Here is a 13,411-nt window from a genome sequence, read left to right as displayed (position 1 = left end):
TTGGTACTTGAATTACAGTTAATTAACATTTACTTGTTCTCGCAAGTAAAAAATATATAATGTTTTTCATACCATTTTGTATTGATATTGCGATCTATATCTTAGTATCAAGATAGATCATATTGTGACATGCAATGTGTGAATCGTATCATATCGTCAGATTCATGGCAATGCACACCTCTACTACGTAACAATATCCTTCAGATATTATTAATTACTATTACATGGCCACAAATTACAGTACTATTGTGTGTACATTATACTTCGAAACACAAAGTAGTATTTTTTTGTAGTATTTCATTTATTTTCTTGTCTGGGGCTCCGTACCTTCCTATGCAGGAGTTAGGGAGAACTCTTTGCATCTTGACACTGACCTGATATGAGGGAGCAGCAAATTGAATCCATCCATCATCCAGAGAGAGGACAAACTCTCCGTTGTGCAGCTCCACGTTGATCTGGCTTCCCCCAAACAGCAGCAGCGGAAACACGGACGTCATGCTGCAGTCCCTGATAAACACACGTCTGGTTTTCACCTTCTCGAGGTAAACCAGGAACGGGCTCTCGTAGTGACGAGTCTGTGGAGCAAACAAAACAAAAGCAGGTTTGTTTTGCATTTACAGCTGTGCTTTGTAATATACATGCTTTTTAGGCCTCACATTGTGGTTGACAGAGGACGGGTGCACGTGCACATAGCCGTCACGCTTGGTCAAGAAGCGGAGCTCGCTGGCTTTGGGCAGCATCTTCACCTCGCCATCACTGGTCAACGTGTAGTTCTCCTCAGGAGTTTGAACCTGGAGAAGGACAATGCAAGCCTTTTTAGTTCAACTTGAGCTTTGGATGTTTCACATTTTAGATTTAAAACGACTTTAAAGGCACCTGGATCACGTTGGGATAGAGCGCAGCGCAGAGCATGGCCGACATCAGACTGATGATTTCAGAGTTCAGGTTAGCCTGGAAAAATAAATAGAACTGTTCAGGATGTGGTTCATGATGAAGGCCAGATGGTTAGATTATGAGTGTGTGTGTGTGTGTGTGTGTGTGTGTGTCAGGATTGGGATCAATCACATTTTTCAATTACAATTACGTCTTTAATTATCCATGTTTAATTTAGGGCTGCACAATTCATCGATTTTTAATTGCAATCACAATTTTGGTTGCCATGATTATTTAAAGCTTAGCCTTTGGCACACTGGGTTATATTTTTCAAATATTTTTTTAAAATAATTTTTATTCAAAGCTTCATATTGCACTGTAAAATGTACATATTGTTTTAAAGTAGTGTAATAAAAACTGCTTGTTTTTTGTTTGTTTTTTTTTACCAAATATGATAAATACTTGTGATTCTAATTGTGATTACAATATCTGCGGGCCCGAGGCAGTTCTTGGGTTTGCGGTAGCGGTTTTTTGCACATATACTGGTCTACGATGCACTGGCACGCCTTGGGATGTGGGATAAAACTCATACTGGGCTTAACTTTAGACACGTTAATCCCAAATACCTGCTTTAGGTACTACCACTCACTCATTCCCCCTGTCCACAGCCACCACCACCAAGCTTCACACGTGTCACTATACTGGCTTGATTACACAACATAATAAGCACAATATATTCTACAACTTCACATCTCACCCTCACTGTAAAACAATCTATTCTTCCCCACCCTCTATTTCCTACCTTGACTCTCTCCTCCCTGCTCCCTTTCCCCTCCCCCTCCACCTAGGTGTAACACTGCTCTCCCTTTTTATACCCTCCCTATAATAAAATATTTCTTACCCTTCCTTAGGGAGGGCTGGTGATGGTCACAATTAAGTAATAAAATAAATCAATGTATTTTATTGCAATAACAAAACATGCATTGCTGTCTCATAATGATTGCACTTCTTGTAGTGTTGACCTTTGACAGCATGTGCAGACAAGTAGAAAAAACTAATTGTGATAACAATATTGATCAAAATTATCATGATTATCTTTTTGGCCATAATCGTGCAGCCCATGTTCAATTACAATTACGATGACCAGCATTTTTTCAAATTATAATATTACATTTATTTTTGTCCCCCTGAAAGTCAATTACAATTACATTCTCAATTACTAAAATTCAAATGAAAGAGTCTGTAGTGACAACTTGGTCAGAGGTATGTTAGCGAGCTAATTTTCTTTTTGTGCCTGTGTTTACATAGCATTAGGTTGTCATTAAATACTCATTTACTAAGTAATGATTATTAAGTTTCCACCACTAATTTAATATGGACTTCTTTCACTCCCGCACACTGTGCACAGTAAAAGCTGAACACCCTAATGCTATTTCACTACATGTCATAAAGTACTATTCAGTAGTAGTTTATACTGTATGTATGTGACAAACAAACCTCTTGTATCCTTGACTGTCAGGCTAACATTGTCGTTAAGATGTTTAACATGTTTGTTTACATTATAGCCGTTACTGCTAGCTGCTAGCATCTTAACACATGAAATAATAGAAGAACAAACTTCAACCTGGCGAAGACCAAATTATAATCATTGTGGAGCCGTTTGGTACTGAGGTTGTGGACCCACCCACTCACAAAAAAGTTAAATTCCTCCATACTTTTACAAGCTTTAATCTGCTGTTTGGTGTAGTACGATGTCTGAAAGACCGTATAGTTTGTGATATCAACAGCCTCGATGGTCGGCAAATCTTTAGATTCTGTTGTATCTTTGTCTTGAAACTGGATCTAAATCAGTTCAATATTCGTAGGCTCTTTGCAACGATTTCCTCCACAGGCGTATTCTCCATTTTTACTTCCTGCCATCCATCTGAAATTGCGCCCCCTTTGCGCGTCATCATAATCACGTGATTAGGATTACAACAGCAACAGATTTTTAAATTACAAACACGTCCTCATTTCAATTAGTTGCCAATTACCTGATAACAATTATAATTGATCCCAACCCGTGTGTGTGTGCGTGCATGTGTGTGTGTCCAACCTCAGGACCCGTAGCCTTCAGGACTCCATCTGTGCCATGTGTCGAGGCGCGCTCGACGGCTCTGGCTCTCAGTCCCTCTCTGCAGAAGCCGATGTCAGACAGCAGCTCAGCAAACTGTCTCTTCAGGCTGGCGATCTCCTGCACAGGAAGCAACAGTTCTCACACTGTACGAGCTTGAACTCTCAATTCAACACTGCGTCATACCAACATCATGAAAAACTCTTTGTAGGTAAATTCAGCAAACTGACCTGTAAAACCCGCGAGGACAGGAAGTTCTCCCTGCAGTAGACATAGGCAGCCCTCTTTCCATTCTTTGCAGCAGAGCACCATCCCCGCACAAGAGCATCATTCATCACATTATGCATCCAGGCAGGATGGTTGTATCTTGGAACATTTCTATTGGTGAAACCTTCATACCTTATAGGCCTGTAGCAAAGTTAGATGGTCGCTATTGCCCACCGCGAATGCACGTCTCTTCACATTGGCTTCCTCTCATTTATCCCAAGGAGACACCTGAAGGTCAACGAATATTTAAAGGTTTTTAAATCAATTTTCCAGGACAAAGAAACTAATTTAGTGAACAAAAAATAAATAATTAAATACATCTTAAATATACAGTATATAAAAGACACCAGGGCTGTGGTAAATTACATTCATTACATTACATTCAATCATCCATGTTCAATTACAATTAAATAATGATTACAGTGACCAACATTTTTTCCAATTCCAATTATTAATTTTCTCCTGAAAGTCAATTACAATTCATTTCTCAATTACAAAAGTAAAATTACATTTTTACAAACTTTTATTGATATAGCGCTTGAAAACAGCCCACACGGGACCAAAGGGTTTTAATAATGATCTCATGTAGCTTCCAATTAATCCAATCCAATCCACTTTATTTATATAGCACATTTAAACAACAAAACGTTTCCAAAGTGCTGAACATGCGACCACAACAATAAAACCAAAACAATACAAATGAGCTCTGCCACTAAATGAGTATAAAACAATAAATAAAAATAAAACAGTTTAAAAGAATAAATATAAATAAAAACACATTAAAAACTATAAATAAGAATAAAACTCAAAAACATAAAATAAAAGACACAGAGGACCACACAACTTACGCGGTGCTAAAAGCCAGAGAATAAAAGTGAGTTTTGAGACGAGATTTAAAACACTCCACGGTGGGGGCCGTACGGATGTGGAGGGGCAGAGCGTTCCACAGCTTAGGGCCGACAACGGAAAACGCTCTGTCCCCTTTAGTTTTACGGTTCGCCTTCGGAACCATGAGCTGGAGCTGGCCCTCAGACCTCAAAGCGCGCGGGGGTCGGTAAATTTGGATGAGGTCTGTGATATACTGAGGGGCCAGTCCATTCCAAGCTTTAAAAACAAACAATAAAATTTTAAAATCAATTCTTTTTAACAATTTAACAGGGAGCCAATGCAAAGAAGCAAGGATTGGGGTGATGTGTTCACGCTTTTTGGTCCCTGTTAAAAGTCGTGCCGCTGCGTTCTGGACTAACTGCAAGCGGTAAAGTGCCTTTTGGCTGATGCCCGAGTAAAGTGCGTTGCAGTAGTCCAGACGGCTTGAAATAAAAGCGTGCACGACTTGTTCAAAAAGATTAAATGATAAAAAAGGCTTAACTTTGGATAAAAGACGAAGATGATAAAAACGCGATTTTAAAACGCCATTGATCTGTTTATCAAATTTAAAATCACTGTCTATGGTGACGCCAAGGCTGGTGACTTTGGGATGCAAATACTTTTGGAGTGATCCCAAGTCTGCGAGGGTACATCCAAATGCCATTATTTCTGTTTTTCCCTCATTCAGTTTTAAAAAATTCTGGGCTAACCAAGCCTTGACGTCACCCAGACAGTGGAGCAGGGGTGTCAGGGGGCTGTGGTCATTCTTTGCATTGGGCATGTAAATTACACCAGAATTGTCATTATCAATTACGCAATTACAATTATAATTGACCCCAACTGTGAAGGACACACAATATTCAAAGCCAATGCCAAAATATGCATTTAAACAAAATAATTCTTAAAAAAAAAAGCAGCGTGAAAATTTAAAACACAAAATGCATCAGAGCGCATCCCAAATCAAGCTCATTTTATATCAAGCTGACAAAACACACGCTTACGTTTTCTCTTTCATTTTTCCAGAATCGATCACATACACCACGTCGTCGATGGTAACCGACGTCTCTGCGATGTTAGTGGAGATTATAATTTTTGTGACACCGTCTGGAGGGCGGCTGAAAATGGCCTTCTGCTCCTCATTGGAGAGCGATGAATGCAGAGGATACACCACACATCTGACAACACAGTCACAATAAGCATCCAGCACACACAAATGTTTTTTCAGGATGAAAAAAACCCAAAAAACTGTTGAGGAAGCTGAGAAGTTGCTTTGTAAAATCGATAAAAACAAACATTCAATCAGACCTGGATGACCCCTTGTTGTTAAACATCGTGTTCGATTGAAGCTTCTCGTAAAGCATTCTGATCTCAGCCATGCCGGGCATGAACACCAACACTGCACCTGCAACCACATTATAGAATGTTAAAATAACAGGAAGTGACTACATCTATACATCTGAGACTAGGCAATGCAAGGCATTTCATATGCAAGGGAATTATTGTGCTTTGCATGATTAAAAAGTGCAACAGAAAACATTCAACAGTTTAAAAATCAAAAAGAACATTAAAATCAGCAGGAAAAAAAATAATTTTAAAATCAGGAGTAAAAACTTTAAATCAACAATAGTATGATTAAAAATTTCCCTCTCAGTCATACGCAGTAGAGAAAAATAATAATAAATACTCAATTATAAGCCAGAGGTCTTCTTCTAATGTTGATGCTTAATCAGAAGATCATAGAGTAACAATAAATGTAGAAAAATGAAAAGAAAAGCTGTGTAAGTGAAACCAGGCAGAGGTTGTTCCTACATGGAGGATATTTGTGGTTTCCTTCTACAATCCACTCCAGCAGTCTTTCCACTACGTCCATGTTAATCTTGTCCAGGTCCATCGCAGCAATTGTTTTGATCACAGGTGCACGAACATCTACATAAACCAAAAAAAACATCCCATGACGAATAAACCCAGAAGAAGAAACCCATCATCAGTAGCTAATCAGGGTTGGGGTCGATTACATTTTTAAACTACAATTACGTCTTCAATTATCCATGTTCAGAAACTCAATTATGATTTTGACGACTGGCATTTTTTCACAGTTACAATTAAAATTAAAAGTATTACTTAATCTATTACTAAAGTTTTATTACAATTCATAAAAGTTACTGAGCCTGAAATAAATAACCCCATAAAACTTAACCTTCCTCTTGTGTTAGCTTTCTGTTAGCATCCCTTATGATAATGATGTCTTAAATCAGTTGTAAAATACACAAAAAAAAATTATTATCCATCTTCCGAGTAGTTTTTCATCTCTTGGTTAACTCGTTCGACTAGTAACTAATCAATGAAAATATGGGTACTCATGGTTTTGGTGAGGACGTCTGAGCCTTTTTTGTGTCAGTATAAAAGTATTTAAATGGTAAAAGATTCACTGACAGGTAGAGGTAAAACTTGGTATGTTTTAAAAATTGTGAACTACGTATGTAACATGGTTCTCCAGGTTTGCGTTTAAATAAATTGTAATCGACAGTTTTTATAGAATTTCCATGCCAATTACAATTATCTGAACTCAATTACAATTTAATTATGATTACGACGGCAACACATTTTTTAAATTACAAACAGAATTATAATTACATCATAATTGTAATTAATTATCAATTACACAATGACTCTTATAATGGACTCCAACCCTGGCTGAGATCAGCCTTTTTTCACATGTTCTCACGTACCTCTGTATCTGATGTACAGTTCCTGCAGGTTCAGATCCTGGTCTGGAATAGAGTCTTTGACAAAATATGTTTTGTCAAGAGACTCAGTGTCGTCAAACACGTAATCCATAGCATTCCTGGGCCCACTTTTGTATCCTGGCCCATAGATGCGGGATGAATTGTGTTTCCGCTTGTAAGGGCTGTTCCCCTCGATGACGTAGCTACACAAACATGCAAACATGTCAAGCATTAAGGAGACACTGATTTTACTTAGTCATCTAATAAACAAGAATAACACACATACCTAGTTTCAGCGATGGCGTCTTCAAGAAAAAACTGGTCAACGGGGAAGGTTTGCCCTGGAACGACAGACTCGTTACAAAACTATCAAACTTCCCCTGATAGTGTGTGTGTGTGTGTGTGTGTGTGTGTGTGTGTGTGTGTGTGTGTGTGTGTGTGTGTGTGTGTGTGTGTGTGTGTGTGTGTGTGTGTACTGAGATGATTACCTGGTATGTGGATGGTTGGGCAGTTGAAGAAATAATGTGAGAAAAGGTCAGCATTAAGAGTGGCACTCATGAGGATGATCTTCACCTCTGGTCTCTGCACGATTAAGTCTTTGAGCACCAAAAGCAGGAAATCACTGAGACAAAATGGGAAAACAAAGCTTTAGAAACAGAAAATGAGAATCAACAGGTTTTACATTTTTATAAATCTCGTCTTGACCTTATGAACAAAAATTCCTTGAATTTAAATCTTAATTTTTTTAATATATGGCTGTGTTCGAAATCATATACTAACGTACTACTCATACTAAGTCTGACGTCAAAATGAGTATGTAGTGTGTTCACATTAGATAGTATGGAAAGATTGAGTACGCAAGAAATACCCGGATGTATACTATATGGAGACATTTTATAAGTATGCACAATGGGCATACTAATCATACTCAACCATCCCATGATGCATTGAGAGCACAATGTAAAATTGTCCTGGGACCAGCTTCAAGCTCAAATTCAACATCCCCTTATCAAAATAAAAGCATCCCTTCTCGTCTTTCATTCTTTTTTAACCATTTGTAAATAGGGCTCTTGTTTTGAAGTTTTGTCAGTAGCGTCTACTATAAACTATACTTATAGTTTATAGTAGACAATATCTGTCTTGCACTTCCTTTAAGTGTGAGATTTCATCCTACCTCTCTGCTGTGCGCTCATGCACTTCGTCCACGATGACGTGTGTGACACCTTTGAGGTCGGCATCTCCCTCCAGCCTCCTCAGCAGCACGCCAGTGGTGCAGTACAGAAGTCTAGTAGCTGACGTCTAGTAGAAAGTGACAGAGAGAGACAGACTTCATTAGGGTTCATTAGAGTTCAGAGAACACTAGGTGTGGCGGAATGTGTGAGCTGTATCAGTATCTGTACCTTGACGCTCTCCAGGCGGATCTGGTAGCCCACAGAGTTTCCCAGGGACTCTGCGCGCTCCTGTGCTACTCTCTGAGCCATGGAGATGGCAGAGATGCGTCTTGGCTGGGTGCAGACAATGTTGGCCACCTGCCCAGCAGGCCCTTTTAGGGAGGCGTCCAGGATGAATTGAGGAATCTGAGTCGTTTTTCCACAACTACAGAAAAAAGCAGAAAATAGCCACAAAAGTTAAAAGCACCGCCATGTTTTGTTTTGGGTTTTTTTAAACAACATTTTTAGTATTTAATATGGTAAAACCAGGGTTCTCGCAGCACTGTTAAGCGTAGGGGCCCCCAACGCTGTATTTGTGTCTCCTACAGTGCCTCGGGGGAATTTTCAGTTTTTTGCTTTTTTAATCGGTACCGTCATATTAATTGTTGCACACTTGGACACAAAAGGGACTTCCAGGAGTGCACATGGAAATGCTATGAAGAATTCCTGGTAAGAACCCTGATAAAACATTTCAAAGGGTAACACCATTTCAGTTTGGAATTCTCTAGGGCTCTATCTGACTCACCCTGTCATCCCGCTGACCACCAGCACTTGACTCCGGTCCAGCAGATCTAAAATTTTATCCCTTTCCTGCCAAGCCGGGAGGTTCTTCCTCTGAACCAGCATGGACATATAGTGCCTGGACGACTGAGGTGACAACAGGAAGAAAGCAAGGCAGTCAGGGTCAAATGAACACAATCAGATGTATAGGATGTGAGGAAAGATAATTGATATGTCACATATTAACCTGTTTCCTCTGGAACTCCTGGCACAGCTTGCCGTTTTCTTTCAGAACGTTGCCGATGTTGTGGTTGTGCTTGCTGACCATCTTCTTCCTCACACTGGTATAACTGTCATTCTCAAATACGTCAGCTTTGTCATCCACCCAAAACAGTCCTTCCTCTCTGTGGTCCAGCCCATCATGCTCCTCTCCCTCTGAGGAATTGGAATCAGACTCTCTAACACAAAACAAGCAAAGCGTGAGTTAAAATTTGTCATTTTTCTCCACCAGAAACCACATTAATGTATATTTAGGACTGTGTGCTTACTCATTGGGGTCATCAAATTCCCCACTTTGTAGATCCCGAAGCAACTCCTTCAGTTCCTCTTGTTTCTCATTAGTCATGAAGATCCTCTGTAAGGGCAGGTTGCGGGACTCCAGTGGAATGTCATTACATGACTTGACATCCCTTGTGCTGGTGGTCAAGGACAAAGGAAGAGCTTTGTTACCACTTTTCTCCTGTCTCCTTCCGTCTCGATCTCTGTCTTGATCTCTGTTTCGATCATGATCTGTATTTGTGGTTCCCCAACCTTGACCTGCGTCTCTGTCTCCACCTTGGCCGGTGCTTTGCTCGTTTTGAGCAGGTCTGCTGAGAAATACAGAGACAAAGAAGAACATGTAGGAGAAACTGCAGACATGTTTTGGGTGACCATACATCCGGATCTACCCGGAAACGTCCTCTTTTCACGTCTTGTCCGCACCGTACGGCCGGATTTTACATGCTCATAAAAATAACTGGGTTTCCCAGGGACCTGAACGCATCTAGGGGAACACGTTAATTTCAATGGCCGTAACTCTACTAATATTTGCTCTAACTAAGAAATTCCAGCCGTTTCTGAAAGCTAATGAGTTGCTCTTTACAGCCAGTATCATGTCATTACGATGATTTTACTCACACGTGACTGAATCATAAAAGATTCAAAGAGGGATTTGAAAACTAAGGAGCCACTGGGAGAAACTTAGTCAGCATGGGACCATGTGATGTAAACTTTCTCAGTTATTTATTGAGGTGTTTATTTAAAGGGGATATATGATGAAAAATTAACTTTTGCTCTCTTTTTGAACACATAAGAAGTAACTTGATTGTAACGCGGCACACAAAATATGAAATAAATCCTTTCTTTGTGGTCTGTGTAAGTATTACAACACAGAGGAAAGTGCCCAGTTTCAAATTTTATAACTTTGTGACGTCACAAGTTGGATCGCGAAAGTAAATACCCTCCCGTCCGCTGGTAACTCCACCCATTGACTCCACCCCCAACCTGATGAAAACTTTTGCCAAAGTCCGCCATTGTTTTTCTAACTTGTACATAGTGGTGCTTTTTGGTCGCTTTATTGCTCCAATGACGTGATGACCAGGGAACTGTGTGCGCGTGTGTATGTTTTTTTTATTTATTTATTTAAGTAAGGACAGTACATATAAATGAAAACATGTAAATATGCCATATTGTAGCCAACGGCTAATTTCCATCTGTTGTCCCTAGACAGACTGATGTAATGTGTGTGTAGCCAGGTGACTTACTAAAGGATGAGTTCACTCAGAATGTAGGCTTATTCAAAAAGTCAACCGCTTTAATTTTGCCCCAGCCGTCTCGCCGTAGCTGGAGAGAGGGGCTGCTGCCTCGGCTCTACAGGCAGTGGAGGACGGTGGAGTTGTCGCTTGAAGTCACTTGAAAAGTTCAATTTTTTTTAACTTTCAGCGATTAGGTCATGCAGGACCTCTTGAATTCGGAGATTTTGTGTAATCATTTAAGGGGAAATTGCAGGATTTGGGAAAAAGTTTGTTCTTTCAACAACAATTTGCAACTGAATAATTTGGTAATTTACACAATAATTTGGTAGTTTTCTCTTTCTCCTGTGGGCCGAATTGGATGGTCTGAAAGGCCGTATTTGGCCCTCGGCCTTGAGTTTGACAAGCGGAGTAAACGTACCTGATGGAGCAAGCTGGTCCAAATCCAAAATCAAAATTGAAATCATTTTTATCATCCCAGAGAAAAACATCTCTTCCTCCTCCTTTGTTTGGCTTTCCAACTCTTCTCTTTGTATCCATTTTTCTGGAAAATAAAAAAAATAATTAAAATGACCAACAATATTGAATTTTATTTTAGATGCATTGAAAACCTCCAACACATTACTAAGCTTCCTAAAATAGCTGAACAGAATATATGCAGTAAACCTGTGTGAAAGGATGAGAAATGCACAGTTTCATTTATTCTCTGTTTACAGACTTTCACGGAAGAAAAGTTAAGCAGTAAAACAGCCCAAATGTGCTAAAAATGCGTGTTGTAATACCAAATTAAAAGTCAACCACGAACTGTAAACTTTATTAAATGCTAACAACAAAGCACCAGTAACTTCTACCATTGATTGAGTTCCTCCTATCTCCTTTCCTATCTACTTTCCTATCTCCTTTTCCTTAACCCCGTAGAAGACGTTACAGAGATAGAAAAAGGTGATCACGTGTGTTTTGACTTCCACTATGTGACTGAATAATGCTACGGCCATTTGTATTTGTTTATTGGATTTTTATTGGATTATGTTAGGTTGTAATTTCAGTACGGAGGTAAACTCAGACCTTGACACCAGTTTTCTTTTTTAAATTGTGAGTTATTTTTGTCTGTTTGGGAGTTCTTTTCTGTGTATTTGGTAATTCCTTATTTTTTTTGTGTTTTTTGAGTTATTTTCAGTGTATTTCTTGCTATTTTTGTGAGTTGTTGGAGTCATTTTCTGTGTTTTTGTTATTTTGTGAATTTCTTTGAGTCAAGTTGTCTGTGTCTTTAAGGGAGCTTAATATCTGAGGTCATAATTTACAGTATATCAATATTTTGCCCTTGCCTTGAGATGATGCTTTGAAGCATACAATCACACCAGAATGGCATTACTCAATATATATTGATTTTTTTCTCTGTGATGTAATTGTAGTTTTTCCTAACTATTATAGCATAGCGTACCTGTTAGGTAAAATCAGACGTTTTGAAACTTTTTGGCCAAAAAAAAGTTGACTTGACCGAGTATATTTAATATAAGGATGTATAACTACAGGGCCTAAAGTAAAAATAACATTATAATATGTCACATTAAAAGCACAGAATAAAGAAGGTTGGGAAGTTAAATCAAGCATATGTCTATGAATTATCTTATATGTGTACTCTCCTATAGATTTATATTGTCAAGTATCTGATTATTAGTTGGATATGGTCCATGCTGAAGTAATTGGGAATGTAATGTCTATCAAACAAAAAAATAAAAATAAAAAAAATTATAGAAATATTGAGTGCAGGGCTGCCAAGTTTCAGAAGACAAGAGTGAGACTTTAGTGACATGATGCGTGTGTGTAAGAGACTTTACCGATGTTACAAATTATCATTTGAGAATTATTTTTACTCTGGTTTTAATATATTGAACATTTTATTCCTTGAAAAAAAAAATCACTAAAATATTTTATGTAGGTGATACTGTTTTAAACAGTTTGAGATAAAAGCATATTTAATAATCTTTTCATTAAAGATAACCATGTTCGAAAAGGGGTAAGAAGTGTATTTATTTAACAGTAGAGTGAAAGTAAAACATGTCCCTCAAATATAATACTCAAGTAAAGTACAGATTTGACAAAATATGACTTAAGTTACCGTATTCACATGTGCACAGCGAAAGTGTGGCACACGCGCGCACACACTTCTGTGTCCACCACCGCCCTGAAACGGACACAATTCTGTAAACGGGAGCGCATCGCTCCGCTCTTTTAACATGCTCAGGCTGAATAAACAAAACAAGAAACATTCGTTTCCGAATTTTTTTTTTAAATCCGTTTTCCGAATTAATTTTTTTAAAATCCGTTTTCCAAATTAATATTTTTTTTAAATCTGTTTTCCGAATTAATATTTTTTTTAAATCTGTTTTCCGAATTAGTATTTTTTTCCTGTGGGGATTATCTCATTTTTTTTTTTTTTTAAAAAAACAGAGACTGGTTCCGGGTCAGAGTGTATCACAATGGCGTCAGCCACAGCGCTGGATATTTATCCATTTATTGATTTTTACTTTTCCAGTTAGAATGTAAAGATACAGTATTAAGGATTTCCAGTCGGCACAACTTTAACATGAGTGACGGACAGGTAAAGAGGATACTTTAGTAAAGCATACTCGGAGCTTGGAGTCCTGGTTGAATTCATTAGCCACCAACTACTACGGGCAACCTAATTATACAAGTCAAAAATGTTAAAATTCTTCTTCTCTTAAAATTTATATAAACTTGCTTTATCTAATCCTGATTTATTCTTTAATATTCTCTGAAATCAAACCATCTTGACATCGTTGATTGTGATTCTAATTTGTATCCTTTTTAAATGTACTTATC

The 13,411-nt window shown here is 38.4% G+C and overlaps 1 protein-coding gene across 1 annotated transcript in view; it reads right to left on the bottom strand.

Annotated features, from left to right (window-relative positions):
• The window catches only part of LOC114455706 (putative ATP-dependent RNA helicase DHX57), a 13,221-nt gene extending 1,598 nt beyond the window's left edge, over positions 1-11,623 (bottom strand). Inside the window, exons 1-19 of the mRNA XM_028437086.1 lie at positions 10,989-11,623; positions 9,326-9,646; positions 9,025-9,235; positions 8,803-8,924; positions 8,247-8,442; positions 8,021-8,145; positions 7,335-7,468; positions 7,133-7,187; positions 6,850-7,049; positions 5,930-6,046; positions 5,426-5,522; positions 5,122-5,295; positions 4,454-4,563; positions 4,156-4,357; positions 3,217-3,394; positions 2,969-3,106; positions 877-951; positions 657-791; positions 375-575 (exon numbers count right to left, since the gene is read on the bottom strand). Of these exons, the coding sequence (XP_028292887.1) occupies positions 375-575; positions 657-791; positions 877-951; positions 2,969-3,106; positions 3,217-3,394; positions 4,156-4,357; positions 4,454-4,563; positions 5,122-5,295; positions 5,426-5,522; positions 5,930-6,046; positions 6,850-7,049; positions 7,133-7,187; positions 7,335-7,468; positions 8,021-8,145; positions 8,247-8,442; positions 8,803-8,924; positions 9,025-9,235; positions 9,326-9,646; positions 10,989-11,107 (2,910 nt within the window). The 5' untranslated portion in view covers positions 11,108-11,623. The remainder of the gene's footprint in view (positions 1-374; positions 576-656; positions 792-876; positions 952-2,968; positions 3,107-3,216; positions 3,395-4,155; positions 4,358-4,453; positions 4,564-5,121; positions 5,296-5,425; positions 5,523-5,929; positions 6,047-6,849; positions 7,050-7,132; positions 7,188-7,334; positions 7,469-8,020; positions 8,146-8,246; positions 8,443-8,802; positions 8,925-9,024; positions 9,236-9,325; positions 9,647-10,988) is intronic.
• Between the last annotated feature and the right edge of the window lie 1,788 nt (positions 11,624-13,411).

The sequence above is a fragment of the Gouania willdenowi genome, chromosome 21 (genome assembly GCF_900634775.1).
Source record: "Gouania willdenowi chromosome 21, fGouWil2.1, whole genome shotgun sequence".
Lineage (NCBI taxonomy): Eukaryota > Metazoa > Chordata > Actinopteri > Blenniiformes > Gobiesocidae > Gouania > Gouania willdenowi.
Note: the sequence above shows the minus strand (reverse complement) of the source record. Positions and strands in the feature narration are given on the sequence as shown.